This window comes from Equus caballus, chromosome 1, assembly GCF_041296265.1.
Source record: "Equus caballus isolate H_3958 breed thoroughbred chromosome 1, TB-T2T, whole genome shotgun sequence".
Lineage (NCBI taxonomy): Eukaryota > Metazoa > Chordata > Mammalia > Perissodactyla > Equidae > Equus > Equus caballus.
In genome coordinates this window covers 183,547,499-183,566,001 of record NC_091684.1, presented here as the reverse complement: position 1 = coordinate 183,566,001, position 18,503 = coordinate 183,547,499, and the positions used below count along the sequence as shown (strand labels likewise).

The window sequence follows — 18,503 nt, the reverse complement described above, 5'->3', positions numbered from 1 at the left end:
GAGGAAACAAAAGCAAGGACACTGAAGGAATTTGAAGTTCAGCATAAAAGATTTACAGCTGTGGCAAACGTGAAAAACAGCTCGACTCCTAGCCAGATTAACATAAAAGCTCACACTAATGCCCTATTTACTTCAATTCCTATTACCTGATACATCATGTCCAGCTTTCAACAAAAAAAATTACAAGGCACGCTAAAAGGCAAGAAAAAAAACACAGTCTGAAGAGACATAGCAAGCATCAGAATCAGATTCAGATACGACACAGATTTAGGGATTAATAAACAGAAAATTTTAAATAAATATGATTAATATATTAAGGGCTCTAATGGAAAAGTAGACAACACACAAGAACAGATAGGTAATGTAAGCAGAGAGATGGAAACTCTAAGACTGAATCAACAGGAAATGTTAGAAATAAAAGAAACTGTAAAACAAGTGAAGAATGCCCTTGACGGACGCATCAGCAGACTGCATCCGGCCAAAGAAATAACTGAAGAACTTTAAGACAGGTCAACAAAAAATCGCAAACTGAAATGCAAATCGAAAAAGAGTGATGAACAAGAATGAAACACCCAAGAACTTTCAGACGATTTTAAAGGATACAATATATGTGCAATTGGAATACTGGAAAGATAAGAAAGAGAATGGAGGACAAGAAATATTTGAAGTGCAATGGTGGAGAGTATTTCAAAATTAATGACAGACACCAAACCACAGAGCTAGAAAGCAGGATTAAACACCAAGAAATCTACACTTAGGCATTTCATATTCAAACTGCAGAAACCCAAAGACAAAGAGGAACTCTGGAAAGAAGTCAGAGGGGGAAAAAACCCCACCTGTAGAGGAACAATGACAAGAATTACAGTGGACTTCTCATCAGAAATCATGTAAACAAAAAGAGATTGGAGTGAAATATTTAAATCATCATGAGAAAAAAACCACTAGCATGATTCTATATCCAGAAAATTCTCCTTCAAAAGAGAAGGAGAAATAAAGACTTTAATCTTAGACATAAAAAACTGAGGGGACTCATTGTCAGCAGACCTGCCTGGTAAGAAATGCTAAATGCAGTTCTTCAGGGAAAAGGAAATTATTTAGGTCAGAAGCTTGCATCTGTATCAAGGAAAAAGCTTTGGGGAAGGAATAAATAAAGGCAAAAGAAAATCTTTCATTTTTCTTATTCTTAATTGATCTAAAAGACAGTTTATTTAAAGTAGTAATAGTAACAATATTTTGGGAAATGAGTGATGGCAATGTCATAAGGATGGGAGGGAGGAATTGAGAATACTCTAAGCTTTCGGTTCTGTATATGTGAAATGATCTAGTGCTATTTGAAGGTAGGCTTAGATTGGTTTAAAATGTATATTGCAAGCTCTAGGAAAACCAACAAAAATTTTTTAGAAAGAAGTAAATTGATATGCTGAAAGACAAGACAAAATGGACTCATATAAAACGCTCCATTAAAATCAAAGAAAGCGGGGCTGGCCCCGTGGCCGAGTGGTTAAGTTCGCGCGCTCCGCTGCAGGCGGCCCAGTGTTTCGTTGGTTCGAATCCTGGGCGCGGACATGGCACTGCTCGTCGGACCACGCTGAGGCAGCGTCCCACATGCCACAACTGGAAGAACCCACAACGAAGAATACACAACTATGTACCGGGGGGCTTTGGGGAGAAAAAGGAAAAAATAAAATCTTTAAAAAAAAAAAAAAAATCAAAGAAAGCAGAAAAAGGAGGAAATGAAACAAAGAAGAAATGCAATAAATAGAAAATAGTTACAAGCAGGATAGAAAGATATTAATCCAACTATATTAATAATCACCTTAATATGAATGATCTAAATACTGCAATTTAAAGATAGAGATTTTCAGAATAGATAAAAGAACAAGATCCAATACGTTGTCTACAGAACCTCACTTTAAATACAAAGATTCAGAAAGGTTAAAAAAGGGGAGAAAGATATACCATGCTAACATTAATCAAAAGAAAGTTGGAGTAGCTCTATAAATTTCAGACAAAGCAGACTCAAAAAACAAGGAAAATTACCAGGGATAAAGAGAGGCATTACATGATAGTAAAGGGATCAACGCCCCAAGAAGACATAATAATCCTAAACACATATGCACCTAAAAAGAGGACATCAAAATACATGTGGCAAAAACTGATAGAACTGCAAGGAGAAATAGAAAATCCATTATTATAGCTGGATTTCAATCAGTGCTGAGGACTTAGGATTTTAGCTCTATTCTTTCAGTAATTGATAGATCAATCAGTATTCTTTCAGAAACTGATCTTTCAATCAGGAAGAAAACCAGTAAGAATATAATTGACCTGAACAGCACTATCAATCAACTGGCCCTAATTGACATTTATAGAATACTTCATTCAACAACAGCAGAACACATATTCTTCTCAAACTCATGTGGAACAGTCACCAATACAGACTGCATTCTCAGTCACAAAACGCACCTTAAAATTTAAAAAGAATAGAAAGCATACAATGTATGCTGTCAGACCACAATGATTTCTAGAAATCAATAACACAAAGATAGCTGAAAAATCCTTAAATATTTGGAGGTTAAATAACACATATCTAAATAACACATAGGTTAAAGAAGCAGTATCAAGAGAAATTTAAAAATATCTAAAACTAAGTTAAAATGAAAATACAATGTATCAAGTTTTGTGAGATGCAGCAAAAGTAGTGCTTAGAGGGAAGTTTATAGCATTAAATGCATATATTAGAAAAGAAGAGTGATGTAAAAATCAGTTACCTAAGCTCCTACCTTAGGAAACTGAGGAAAAAAGAGCAATTTAAGGGGCCGGCCACGTAGCCAAGTGGTTGGGTTCATGCGCTCGGCTTTGGCAGCCCAGGGTTTTGCTGGTTTGGATCCCGGGCATGGACATGGCACCACTCATCAGGCCATGCTGAGGCGGCATCCCACATGCCACAACTAGAAGAACCCACAACTAAAAATGTACAACTATGTACTGGGAGCACTTTGGGGAGAAAAAGGAAAAATAAAATCTTTAAAAAAAAAAGAGCAATTTAAGCCTAAAAGAAATAGTAGAAAAGGAATAATAAAAAATTAGAAGAGAAATCAGTGATACTGAAGATGCAAGAACAATAGAGAAAATCAGCTAAATCAAAACCAGTGCTGAGAGGATGTGTCTAGATTCAATTCAACCAGTTTAGCTTTGGCCAGTTCTGGCTGGAAAGGAGGAGGAGAAGAATGGGTAGTTATGTCTCCCAAGTAATCTATCACTCAAACCAGGATTTCCTCAACTACTCATTTCTCTGTCATTTCTTAATAAACACGTTTGTTCATATGTTTATTAAACAAAAATATTTTAATTGCCTATTAGTAGCCAGGCATGTATTAATTTCTAGACAATTAACAAAGATAAATAAGACTTAGTTGCTGCAATAACATAAATAATAATAGCAGCTAACATCTGTGGACACTGTGGCAGCAGGGGTTCAAAGAACTTTTCACCCGTTAGTTCATTTAAACCTCACATAACCCGAGGCAGGTATTATTGTTAGCTCCATCTTACAGATGAAGAAACTGAGGCATAGAAAAGTTAAAGAATTTGCCATGATCATATAGCAACTAAGGGCCAAAGTCTGGCCCAAGCTCTTAGTCATCACATTCCATTGCAATACTCACAGAAAGGACAATCTCAACTTCCCTTGAAAATCTGCTCTGTCTGCTGGAAATCCTCATATTAAGGACACACGTCTTATATTTAACATGAAACCCTTCAATTGGAATTTAAAATCATTTCCTTCTTTCCTTCTTCCTTCCAGTCTTTCCCCCTCCCTCCCTCCCACCTTTCCTTCCTCCTTCCTTCCTTTCTTTCTTTTTTGCCTAGTATGAGCAGAAGCAGGAGGGAGGGCATGCAGAGCTGTACATAACACACTCCCATATAGTCGAAGAAAAATGGTAAGAGATTTGTGAAAGAAAAATAAATTTACTGGAAATTATTTTTAAAAAAGCTTTTGGTATTTGAAGCTTGGCTAGAAATACTCTAAAGAAGAAAGCTGTTTTTGACATGTATAAAGATTTTTTAACAACCATCTCTCTTGTAAGTAATTAAGTACAAGTAATTACATAATTACTTGATTATGTAGCAGCACTAAAATTTTACAGGAGGTTTTTCACTTAAACTCTAGCCTTATAAAAATAATTGCCACAAGTCAAAATTATTTTCTAAATGCAGTAGTTCTTTCTTTTAATTTTTTTTTTTGGAAGGAGGGTGGAATCTAGGTCTATTTTTGTTGAGCAACTAGAGCCGGAAAAATACGTAATTTTATAAGGTGTCACTGTGTGCAGACATTGACTTAAAATTTAGAATGAATCCCCAAGTTATGATAGTGAGAAACATCTGGATGGTAAATGAAATTATAAGCCAAAGCCACACTCTAGAGAATTCCTTTGGTCATAAATTTCTAAAATCATCAGTTATATTAGGATAAGAATGCTCTGACTTTAGTCGTAAAACAGCATTTTAAAATACTTGATTTCTCAAAATGCATCACCAAGTCAGATTGAGAGATAGAAAACCCGTTAGAAATAAAGACTCACAAAATATCATTTTATGTAACTTCTGCTTGCAAGAAACAAGCTCTGGGTAATGTAATATGTGGGTTTCCCCCCCATTCTTTCATTCTTTCTATCTTTCTTTTTTAAAGTGAGCTGTCTCATCATTGCAAATTTTCTCAAGTTCTTAGAACTCTAATTAAAATGTGGTAATTGGTTATGTTACCTCAATTACCATGATGCATGGACATTGATGCAAAGTGACACCAATTGAATCCCTTGGTTGTTTTACCCTGGGGCCATCCCATTTATCGTGGCCTTATTATTTTCAATTATGTGGCTAGATGTGTTGCATACTTTCAAGGCCAATAAACGTGCAGGGGTTTTCTGAACACAAGGTTCTGTTTTCAATGCTAGAGCTCTGGAGTGGCAGGGCAAAAGGAAAGAATATATATTGTTGTAAAGAACAAAAACTTAAAACTCCAAATCACTGAAGATTCAAAGGCACACTTGCTGAAATAAAGATATTTCAAGGGAATACAGAATATTTCTGTGTAGAACATTTGTTTTAAAAGCAAGAGCGATTTATTTGCTACTGATAACTACTCCTCCTAACTAAGAAAATAGTGATGGGACCATTCAGAGGTCTTATATGACGACTTAGATCGGTGAGGAAACTGAGATAGAAAAGATGAAAGTTTTCTTCCTCTTTAGATAAAGGTTTGGTTTTCAAAAAGAGCTAAGTAGAGCTGTACTGAGGACTGAACAGACATATATTACAAGCATAATAGTATTTTACATGGATCTGTCCCCAGCATGAACGTGAAGGTAAGAGCACTCTGAATTGGTTATGGCTTGTAATGTTTCCCAACTGGGATACTCCCGGTGTTTGTGGGAAACAGGCCACAGATTGTTCTGTGCATTGTTGTTGTTTCCCCACACCCACCCACTCAATGCTAGTGGCGTCCTCAGTCATTGGGAATGACTCCTGGACCTCTCTCTATAAAAATCTAGGAGTGAATTAGGACACTCTTTGGGGACAGAATCAATAAACATAATTTGACACTTTGTCAAACCAGTTTCATATTGTGAGAATGATCCTTGTGTCTTCACTGGGTTTTCTTTTTTAACAAAATCACGTTCTCAAATTTCTGAAAACTAAAGAAAATGCTCTGTCCTTTTACTTATTAGTTTATATCTTGACGTAGTTTGAGTATTTCCAAACAGGTACAGCATCTGTTCACGTGCTGCAGATGATAAAAGACACTTAATTGGGAAAGTTGAGAGAAAGGACAAATTGTTCTGACTGGCAAAGCAGGGATATTTATGGCAGAATCTCAGACTTTATTTCCAAATCAACACCCAAAGAACCTTATATTTGCAACACTTTGAAAGTACTTGTCCATCTAAGCTGCATGCATATATTAACTGTCAGCTCATTTTTCCCTTCATTTTTGTCTTTGGATTCAACAGCAAACTGGAGAGAGTTTTTACAAATAACTCATCATATTACTTTTAGAAATACTTTTGGAGTAAAAAGTATTGAATGATGATATATGATGACCTCATCCAAAGCATTTCATTCATAAAAATATATCCTAAAATCTAAAATTCAATTTATTATTCAAATTTTTCAACAGAAACTTTTTTTCCTTCTCAAGCTTTTCTTTTCCTATTCAATGACTCAGTATAGTTTATCACTCATTTTCGTTATTTAATCTCTCTCAGCAATATTCTGTAGTTCTTCTTTTTATTTGATTTTATTTTTAAAGATTGGCACCTGAGCTAACATCTGTTGCCAATCTTCTTTTTTTTTCCTTCTTCTCCCCAAAGCATCCCAGTACATAGTTATATATTCTAGTTGTAGGTCCTTCTGGCTATGCTATCTGGGGCACTGCCTCAGCATGGCTTGATAAATGGTGCTAGGTCTGCCCCCAGGATCCAAACTGGCGAAACCCTGGGCCGAGAGGAAGAATGCGGGAACTTAACCACTTAGCCATGGGGCTGGCCCCAATATTTTGTAGTTTTAGAATACAGATCTTCCATATTTTTTGTCAGATATATCCCTAAGCATTTCATGTTTTTGCTGCTATTGTAAATGATGTTGTTTTCTAATTTCAATTTCTGACTATTCATTGATAGTACATAAAAATACAGTTGCTGTTTGTATATTGATCTAGTATCCTATAGCCTTGTTAAATTCCCCTATTAGCTCTAAGATCTTTTTTTGAAGATTCCATAGCATTTTCTACATGTATGATCATGAAGTCTGTGAAGAAAGATAATTTTGCTCCTTAATTTCTAAGCAGCATGTCTTTAATTCCTTTTTCTTGCTTTATTGCACTGGCTAAAACTTCCAGTGCAATGTTGAATAGGAATGGTGCAAATAGACATCCTTGCCCTGTTCTGGATATTTAGAGAAAAGCATTCAGTCTTCTATCATTAAGGATGATATTAGCTGTAGGTTATTCCTTTATGCCCTTAATTACACTGAGGAAGTTCCTACTTTATTGTCAGGTTTCTGAGTTTTTATCAGGAAGGATGTTGGATTTTGACAAATGCTTTTTATGCACCCACTGGGATAATCATATAGTTTTCCTTTCTTAGTCTGTAAATGTGGTGAATTACACTGATTTTTTTTTCAAAAGATTAACTAAGTGCATTTCTAGGATAAACCTCACATGGTCATGTGGTATTATATATTGTATATATTGTTGATTTGATTTGATAAAACTCTGTTAAGAACCTTTTTATCCATATTCATGAGGGAGATTGGTCTGTAGTTTTCTTGTAATGTCTTTGTCTAGGTAATGCTGGACCAGAGAATGAGTTGGGAAGTATTCCTGCCTTTTGAATTTTCTGGAAGACGTTGCATAAAATTAGCACTATTTTTTCCTTAACTGGGAGAATTCACCCATAAAGCCATCTACACCTGGATTTTTCTTTGTAGAGAGGTGTTAAACTAATGGTTCAATTTATTTCACAGATATAGGGCTCTTCAGGTTGTGTATTTCTTCTTGAGGAAATGTTGGTAATTTGCAAATTTCTAGGAATTTTTCCATTCTATCTAAATAGTCGAATTTAATGGCATAAAATTATTCATGTTCCTTTATATTGTTTTAATATTAGTAGATTCTTTAGTGATGACTGTCTCTTATTCCTGATATTGATAATTTACTTCTTTTCTCCTTTTTTCTTGATCACTCTTGCTAGAGGTTTAGCAATTTCATTGATCTTCTCAAAAAAACAGCTTTTTGTTTCACTTTTTTCTCTATTGTTTTTCTGTTTTCAGTTTCAACAATTTCTGCTCTGATCTTTATTATTTCCTTACTTCTATGTACTTTGTACTTAATTTACCTTTCTTTTTCTTATTTTATAAGGTGATAGCTGAAATCATTATTTTGGCAGCACAAATTTTATTTTTTTCTGTTTATATTCAGTTCAAAATACCTTCTAATTTCTTTTTTTCATTTATTCTTTGCCCCATGAGTTGGATATAAGCATGCTATTTATCTTCCATATATTTGAGGATTTTCTGAATATATTTCTATTATTTATTTCTAAACTAATTCCACTGTAGTCAGAGAAAATACTTTGTGTGATATGAATCCTTTTAAATTTGAGACTTGTTCTGAGGCTCAGAAAAGAGTCAATTTTGATAGATGTTCTGCACTTGAAAAGAATGTATATTCTTCTGCTGTTGGATGGAGTGTTTTAAATGTCAGTTAGGTCAAGTGGATTTATGATCTGATTCAAGTCTTTCACATTTTACTGATTTCCTGTGTACTCATACTATCAATTATTGAGAAAACGTATTGGAACCTCTGCCCAAAATTGTGAATTCTTATCTTCTTGCAGTTGTATCAGTTTTTTATTCACGTATTTGTTAGTTCTATTATTAGAGCATAAACATTTAGTAACAGTGTGTCCTCTGGTTTGTCATCTTTATCATTAAGAAATGTCCTTCTTTATGTCTTATAATATTCTTTGCTCTGAAATAGAATTTGTTTAATATTAATATAGCCACTTCAACTCTCTTGATTGTATTAGCTTCATATACATTTTTCCATCCTTTTACTTTTAACTTATTTTGTCTTTATACTTAAAGTGGATTTATCATAGGTAACGTATAGTTCAATCTTGCTTTTTTATCCAATCTGACAACTACTGCCTTTTAATTGGGGTTTTTAGTCCATTTACATTTAACAAAATTATTGATGCATCTTGTTTAATCTTCTATCTTGTTTGTTTTCTATTTATTACATCTGTACTTTATTCTCATTTCTTTTCTCCATTGTGTGTGGTTGTTTTAAATAATTTCATTTCTTTTCCTTTGTTGGCCTATTAGTTATAGCTTCTTTTGTTTTGAAAGAGTTATAGGATACATTTTATCCTATCATGGTCTATCTTTAAGTGATACTATACCACCACATATAGCATAAGAACCATACAACAGTTAAGTTCCATTTCCTGGCCTTTGTGATAATGTTGTCATGTATTTTACTTCTACATGTGTTATAAATTCCACAATACATTGTTATTATCTTGCTTTAAACAATCTGTCATCATTTAAACAGTTTTAAATAATACAAAAAATATTTTATATTAACCCACATAGTAACCATTTCCAGTGCTTTTCATTTCTTTGTGCAGATTCAGGTTTCCATCTGATATCATTTTCCTTTTGCCTGAAGGATTTTGCTTAACATTTCTTATGGCATCGTTCTGCTGGTGATGATTTTTTTCAGCTTTTATGTCTAAAAACTATTTTTGTTTGCCTTTTTGAATAATATTTTCTCTGCGAATAGAATTCTGGGTTAGGTTATTTTCTTCCAACACTTTAAAGACGTTTCTCCACTGTCTTCTGACATGCAGTGCATGCATTCTTTTTTCTGAAAAAGAAGTCCGCTAAAACTCTCTCTTCTTATTCTGTAGATCCTGTGTCTTTTTTTCTCTATTATTTGATTAGTGCCACTCTCTACTCTTCTATCCCTTTCTCAACAGTGATTTTTATCCTTGTTTAGCACAGAGGACCCTATCTGCTACCTTCATCATTCCAAACAAGCTATACCTTCGGCAGCCAAAGAGGAGAGACTTTTCTCCATCTGCAATTTTTATCTACCTCTGTATAGTAGCTTGAACCTCTAAGAAGCAGTCAAGGCTTCAAAGCTAAGGCTTACCTTTACCCCAGAAGTAGGATAAAAATGTCTACATTTAGTCTGCAGAGATCTAGTCCAGCATCCCTGATCATATGATTTCAAATAAATCCCCAAGGAAACTCTTTTTGTCTCCTCCAAAGCAGATTGAACACTTCCAAAACGTCAGAGCTTCTCCAGATGCAGTTGGTTTATGTGTAAGTTTTATTATGGCCACTACCATGCTTCGAGGCTTCAAAATAGGAATAAACTATAACCTCCTCTGCCCTTCCAAACAGTCAAAAAAATAGACAAACAAAAAAACTCTCTAGCTAAACAGCTTCACAACAAACAGGTTATTTCAAGAAAAGACATCCAATTATATAGACTCTGATTACTCATAATAATTTGGAAGTCTTAAGAAATTTAACAACTTCAGCTCAAAACAATTAAACGGAACTGCTGAGGATAAAAATCACTCCCCAGACTCAACATAGCTACAGATGCAAAAAGAGCGAGAAGGCTTATTGATTCATTGTCCCTTCTGCTCGCAGTCCCCAATGCCAAACACATCAGATAGCAAATATTAAGGCTTTGTTACAACTGGAATTCACAGGAGAAGTCTGTTTTTCAGTTGCAAGATTATTAAATTTGATTTTTCCATTTTGAATCCTGAATTTTCTGATGACATATAACTGATAATATAAACATAGAAGAAAAACTTTCCACTCTATGAATGTATATACATATGTTTGTATTTCATTTATGTAAGTTAAGCATGAGAATTAAGCCTTCAACTAATAGCCATTGTCTTCAAGGTCATTTGGGGAATGCAATCTTTTTATCAATAAATCCTTTCCCTTAAGGATATCAAGGTTTTCTAAACAAATGCATATTCTATATTTTAATAAAACAACTCTAGTCACATATATTTCCTTCATCTTAGCAACAGCTTGAATTTACAATCAATTTGGAAAATCCTTACAAGGGATCTAGAGCCCTACCTTGAACATTGCATTTAAACTCTAAGAGGAAACTCAATAGTTATCAGCAAAACAACTCTATCAGAAGAAGCTCCAAGAAGGAACAATGGAGATTATTGTACAAATAAACAGTGTTAACTCATATTGAACAAGAAGGTAAACAGTACATTTTATTTCATTGCCTTATCTGCAGAGCATACACATTCCTCCATATGCTCTGAGAGTGGTAAGCGACCTTTTAGCAAAATCTTCACGGGCTATTGTATGATTAATGAATATCATTGGTGAAGGAATGACTAAAAGAATTAATGGCTTAATTTGGTAAATTTAAGAAAATCTCCCTGTGATTTTTTAAAAAGATAATGAGATACACTAAAATGCATCTTATTAGTAGGCAAATAAATCTCCATGTTATGACAAATGGAGTTTTATTTAGTGGTTGGAGAAAGCTTCATCCCTTTAGTTAGCAACCCCACTTGTAAGATGAACATATTTTTCAAGGCCTGAAAGAAATTTTTTCTGACAAAAATGAGAGACTATTATGTTTTAAAAAAGAAAAACACTCACAGACTCCTTTCCCATCTTCTTTTGTAGCCTTGTTTGCCACTGGACGGCTTGCATGACGATGGCTTCCCACCTTCTTTCAAGATTTACAATGATCAGCTGCATGGGCTGGTGGTCTGCGTTCAGATTGCAGGTCTCCCGGTCATCCAGAAGATGCTGGCATAATCGCAGGATGGAGGCCACTCCGCGACGTCGCTGCTTGATTTCACAACAGAGGGACTGCAACACAGAGAGAACCAACTCATGAGTGTTTCTCAGTCAGAGTTCCCTAAAACATGAAACTCCCTCTTCCACCATAATTTCAAACTGTAGCGATATGCTCAGCTATGAAAAATCAGACAAGAAGGGTTCTAGAGTCGCCTTTAGATTGGAGGCCTCATATAGATACCCAACTATCGCCAAAGAATGTAGCTGCATCCTATCCTTCTTCCCTTTTGCACTGATTTCTCCATTTAAAACATTGGGTCCCACATTGACACCTCGGTGCTTAACAATTTGTAACTTAATGAATAAATCATTTAGGTCATGTGAAGGCCAAACACGTTGACATACTTTGATTCAAGATCCCAAGAAACACAAAAGATAGAAAAGTCCTCCAAAAGGAAATGGAATTTTTCCAAATTTACTTCCAGATTCTTTGGAGCCAAAAGTTTAGTTTTCTGCTGCCTGGGAATAAGTTAAATAAGATTGCAAAGAAGTTTGATATATAACATCTATCCTTTGGAAAAAAACGAGAAGCAACATTTCTCTTTAGAAGCTTGATTAACAAAGCAATAATGTTCTGAAAACAGAAATTAGGATACTGGATTATTACTCCGCTATTTGTTGGTTGTGTTTCCTTTAATAGACATTCACACTATTTAAGAAGGATATGCATGCATCAAAATAGCATTTTGCCCCCAGAAGCATTTGTTTTGCTGCAGTGACCCTAAGCTGAACAATTCAAGCAAAATAGTGGGTACACATGTCTAAAAATATTATATCTTTTCCTTGCCTACGGATAGTGTGTAAGTGATATTCTAATTCACAGCCTTCAGGAGAAATGATGATTATATCCACAAACATCACTGAATTACTAATCTCCTTCTACTGCCACAATTGGACTATTCTAACAGTTAACAGATTGCCTATTAATCAACAAGGGTAAACAAGACAATGCAATTTCATTTAGTACGGGAGTTTTAATGCCTAAAAGTATTTGTGCTTAAAATGTTAATCTAGATAAAGCTTCATTAGAAGAAGTCTTAAAATGATTAAGTGTGGTTCATTGAAATGTGCGTGTAGGGGTAGTAGACCAGCAGGTGGACATTTCATACAGATGTTCCACTTACTGATATAATACATGCCAGAGCCATTTAAATGACCCTAACTCTGTAATAGCTGGAATTCTATTATTTCTGTAATGAGAGAACCCTGCACCTTTAATATTTCTGAATTTTAAATAAAGTGAATGACAAATTCCCAAACCTCTATTTATGGCAAAATATGACTAGGAATTTTATTATTCAATTTATACCAGTGCAGCATTTTTCGCTATGTTTCCTGAACTAATCCTTATTTATTTTCCTAGGGTTCCTTACTATTTTCCTATATAACAACTGGTATAGCCACAAGATCTGACAAATTTCTTTACTGATACCATTCCTTAGTGCAAGGCTGAATGAGGAGAAACCTCTAAACATTCAAAAATAAAACCTGAGGGGCTACTAAAGCCACAGGCATTGTTTCCATCTCTTTCTCCAATCCTGCTAACTGCCCCACCTCCACATGCATTCTCTGTCTGCCTCTCTCTCTCTCTGACACACACACACACACACACTCACGCACATACACACACCCCCTTCCATTTTCTCTCGCTCTAGAACATCTGTTGGACAAGTCAAACTATCAAGCCCACTTAATACCTGCCAATGTTGGCCCAATATTAAACACTTCAAGATAACAATATAACCAACTGAAACTAGTTCAAATGAGTTCTATGAATATGAATACTGAGGGTTTTTGTTTTTGTTTTGTTGTTAATTTGTTAAAAGTAAAGGCCCAGAAAAATCAAAAGAGATGTTTCCATGCCATAAAACTGGATCTTGCAAAACTCTCCTTGAAGTTAACTAGAATAATAACTTGGTTCCTCAAGCCGACAAAAAGTCCCAGTGTTTCTCAGCCAAATGAAAACTTGCCATGGATGGCATTAAAGGTACGCCTGGAGTTAGCACGGCCACATTAGGTAAAGCTTACAAAGTATCCCAAATGGGCTTCATTCACCTCACAGGCATTTTCAAGGTTCTGAAACAGGGCATGTGAGGTTGCAAGGGGAAATTTTTGTAAAGGTCGTTGGCTATAACTTTGTAAATATCTAGACTGCATCCAGTAGTTAAGTATCTAGATGATCCCCATCACATATCTTAACGTGAGTTAGTCTAGGTGGTTTGAAAATTGTGAAAGCTATTTTTAAAAACTGTTGACACTCAATATCTGATTTTTAGTTCTTCATAATTCTGCAATTTTTCTTTTCACTTTAAATATCCAAAGAACTTAGTCTACATTCTGGATTAATAATTTATCTTATATGCACACTGGGGAAATAACACTGCTTTAAAAAAGGAGGGGAAAGTTTGGATTTTTACATGTCCAACATATTTTTCAGTACTTTTTTTATATCTAGGAGATATAATTGATAAAATAACACTCTTCTACATAAATGGGTTTCCATGACAACCATTAAAATATACATATTTATTTCTGATTGCAAACACATGCTAAATAAAATCAATGCATTTGCTGGCAATGTTCTTAGAATCAGTAGTTTACATTATTTCCATGATAAACTATGCATTGAGAAATAAATGTTAAATATAACTACATAGGAACAAATGATTATCATGACTATTTTTGGCTTACATTTTCAGAGAAAAGTACTTTTAAACAGAAACCCAAGTTAAGCAATCTAAGTAAGGCAGAGAAATAAGGACAACTCATTCCTGCTTCTAAACCTCCTCAAATGTATATTGCACCTTCCACCTGCTAGGCACTGTTTCAGGCATGGAGGCTTCAAAAAGGAGCAAGAAACTGTTCCTTTTCTCAAGGAGCTGAGACTCTACTAGAGGTGGACTATACAAATAAGTATGATGTCAAGAATAATGCACAGAGGGACATGCTAACAGAAGTTTATGGAAGTTGCTATTGGAGGAGTCAGTGAAATCTTCAGGGAAACTATGTGAGCCAAATGGTCCAAGTTCAGTGGTTGTGGTTATAAGTATAGAAGGTCCATAAGCAAGCAGCCTGGGGCAGAGGGAGTGCCTCGTGTGCTGGAGAGAAGAGAGACTGAAGCAGCTAGACAAAGGAAGAAAGGAGCAGAAAAGTTTGGTGTAGGAGAGGCATCTACTTTCATGCTTTTACATGTGGTTGTCCGGTTTTCCAAACATCATTTATTGAAGAGACTTTCTTTTCTCCATTGTATGTTCTTGCCTCCTTTGTTGAAATTAACTCAAAATGAATTAAAGACTTTGGTGTAAGACCTAAAACCATAACACTCCTAGAAGAAAAGACAGGCAATACACTCTTTGACATTGGTCTTAGCAATATCTTTTTGGATACGTCTCCTCAGGCAAGAAAAGCAAAAGCAAAAATAAACAAAGGGACGACATCAAACTAAACAGCTTTTGCACAGCAAAGGACAACATCAACAAAACAAAAAGACAAGCTACCAATTGGGAGAAGACGTTCACATATTCAATAAGGGGTTAATAACCAAAATACATAAAGAACTCATACAACTCAACAACAAAATAACAAACAACTGGATTACAAATGGGCAAAGAATTTGAAGAGACATTTTTCCAAAGAAGATAAAATGATGGCCAACAGGCACATGAAAAGATGTTCAATATCACTAATTATTAGGGAAATGCAAATCAAGACCACAAAGAGATCTCAGCTCACTCCCATCAGAATGGCTATTAAAAAAAATAAGAAATAACAAGTGTTGGAGAGGATGTGGAGGAAAGAGAGCCCTCATACACTGCTGAGCATATAAATTGGTGCAGCCATATGGAAAACAGTATGGAGATTCCTCAAAACCTAAGAATAGAACTACCACATGATCCAGCTATTCCACTTCTAGATGTTTATCCAAAGGATATAAAAACACTAATTCAAAAAGATATATGCACCCCTATGTTCATTGCAGCACTATTCACAACAGCCAAGACAACCTAAGTGCCCATCAAGGGACAAATGGAGGTATATATATATACATATATATATATGCACACAATGGAATACTCTTCAGCCATAAAAAAAAAGATGAAATCTTGCCATTTGCCACAACATAGATGGACCTTGAGGGTATTATGCTAAATGACATGTCAGACAAAGAAAGACAAATACCATATGATTTCACTCACATGTGAAAGATAGAAAACAACAACAACAAACACAGATACATAGAAAAGCTCGGTGGGTACAGAGAGGAAGGAGGGTGGAGGGAGGGCAAAAGAGGTAAAGGGGGACATTCGTATGGTGATGGATGGAAACTAGACTTTTGGTGTAAACATGATGCAGTCCATACAGAACTGAACTATAATGATGTACACCTGAAACTTATATAATGTTTTAAACCAATGTTACCTCAATAAATATATATATATATATTTAAAATATTAAAAACAAGACAAATTTGGAATGCTTTTCAATATTGCCAGTTTTGAAGCATTTTCCTTGATATCTAATGAGATCACGTTGGTGCCCAATGGTAGTCATACTGCCTTCCCAGAAAAGTTTAAAGACAAGAAGAGGGAAAGGAAATTTAAAAAGACAGAAAAACAACTAATTATCAATATGTTTAAGAAAAAGATTCCAGATGTTTTTGTACTTAGTTATCTTTAGTATTTGGTGATCTTTAGGCGATTTCTTCCTACAGCGCTCCCTCTGTTAATATGGAGCTCATTGTCTTAGCAGCACTTCAGAATCCAAGTGTTGGGATACAGTTTGGTGTGCTACTTTTAAATTTCTAATGACCTATTTTACTTACTTATTTTACATTTCTACTCAATTTCCTCATATTACTAAAAAGACAGATTTGCTAAAAATTGAGAAGTGTAGAAAAGTAAAACTCAAGATTTCTAAGTCTTTTTTTCCTTTACAATGATCAGATCTCCAACCCTCTAAACACATCTTTTTGGGCACATTTCAAGAGAGTTGTTAACAGGCGGAAGGTTTTTGTTTTACACTTATAAACTGTCAATCTGACTTTCAGTTCACCAATGGTGATGTAAGGAGTGTTTCTGGCTTATTTGGAGTTTTTTCTTTCTTCTTTCCTGACTTCCTCTGTCGACTTCTTTGATTGTTTAAACCACTCATATTATTGAACCAAATGTGTGATAACATCATTCTTAACATTGGCTTCAGTTTAACACCATTGAAGGTAAGATTTCCAATATTCATATTTTATTCTTCATTATATATTAAATATATGTATATATGCACACATGTTACATAGAATGATTATATCTACTTGTTTACCCATATTCTTGATATTAAACAGTAGTGTCATCTACTATCTCAAAAGGATACAAATAAGCTTACAATAAAAGAACTACAATTAGACCAAGAACCAAAATGCACAATAGGTAATATAAGAACCAAATAGAGAAAAGAGAGATGAGGATGAAAACAGTATTTAACAAATATCCAAACCAAGTATATGTTAAAAACAGAGAGAAACAATTAAATCTAGCTGAGAAACTCCAAAGCCATTTGTCTCCATATTTCTTATATAATTTTATTCAGCAGGCTAATGTAACATCATCAGGTAGGTCAATATGAACAAAGTGGTGGGACTTTAGGTGATCTGTCAAATAAAACACTATTTATGAAAAAATTCCATTTATAAAGTCGAACATGACTTTATCTTCTAGATTGATCAATTTTTTAACGATATCTATTGGATATGCCTTCTGTGTGGCAAGCACAAAAAAGAAGGTTCGATCTGCATATCTCATATACCTGCCTTCAATCCAGTTGGAGTGAGGAAACATACAGAGAGGGAGGGGAAAAGGGAAAAAGACACATGCGTTTCTCTGGTTTAAATAGTGTCAAGTGGATAGCCCCCATCTTCTTATCCCAAGGATTTCTGACACTTCTTCACGTATTTTTCTCTGGTTTTACAGTTTCTGCATTTTACCATTCTAATTTCCTGAGGTGGGCAATTGTCTTCTCTTAGTCTGCTACCTGTGACCAGATTTTCTACAGCAAATGTTCTCAGAGTGTGTTCCTTGGGCCAAGCAGCATTAGCATAACCTAAGAAGTTGTTGGAAATGCAAATTCTCTGGTGCCACTCCACATCTTCTGAAACCAGCAATTCTGAGGTGGGTCCCAACGAGCCATGATTTTACAAGACTTACAGTTGACCATAATGCATGCTAAAGTTTCAGAACACTGGTCTACAGGAAACAGAGGAACTCAGTTTTTCAGATAAGAGAATTAATCTAGTTGAATAGATTTCTTTTTAGAAGTATAAAATAGAAGTTACAAGTTCTGATTCTAAAGTCACACTCACAGCCAAGAGCCTAGGGACTATATCCACTGGTGATCAATTATTTTTTAATTGTTATCAAATGACTGAAGAAAAGAAATCAATCAATGAATAGATCTTTTTGACCAATGATATCTTTATAGTATCAGTATTTGCTTGATGATTTCCAGAATTTTCAATATAATTATTAAGAATGCTGATATATTAGGTTGTTTGAATACCATATTTGGGGATTTTACCCCTTTTGTTGTTTTTATCAACTAAGTCATTTAGTTATTAATGACTTCAACACAAAAGGCATTGTGCTAAATTAAATAGAAGCTTTGCTCTCAGAAAGCTTACATAGTAAAACAAACCCATGACAATTATTTAGAAGGTGCAAGGTATCGGATGTAGGTACTATTACTCTCTACAGCCATGGTCTAATAAGAACATACAGCACATGGGAAAAATGAGAGACTACACTGGTATCTCTATGATTCTTCAGAAGATGCTTTTGTGTGTGTGTGTGAGGAAGATTGGCTCTGAGCTAACATCTGTTGCCAATCTTCCTCTATTTTATATCAGATGCTGCCACAGTGTGGCTTGATGAGTAGCAGTAGGTCTGCGCCTGGGATCCAAACCTGCAAACCCTGGGCCACTGGAGTGGAACATGCGAATGTAACTACTATACCACCAGGCCAGCCCCAGAAGATGCTTTTGATTGTTTAGTTTGGGATAATTATTTTGTGGCAAGGTTGGCAAAGATCAC

The 18,503-nt window shown here is 35.0% G+C and overlaps 1 protein-coding gene across 21 annotated transcripts in view; it reads right to left on the bottom strand.

The window, feature by feature from the left end:
* The window catches only part of AKAP6 (A-kinase anchoring protein 6), a 509,527-nt gene that overhangs the window by 37,030 nt on the left and 453,994 nt on the right, over positions 1-18,503 (bottom strand). For all 21 annotated transcript variants that reach the window (XM_070241797.1, XM_070241754.1, XM_023623662.2 and 18 more), the window contains one exon: positions 11,224-11,439. In XM_070241797.1, the coding sequence (XP_070097898.1) occupies positions 11,224-11,439 (216 nt within the window). The remainder of the gene's footprint in view (positions 1-11,223; positions 11,440-18,503) is intronic.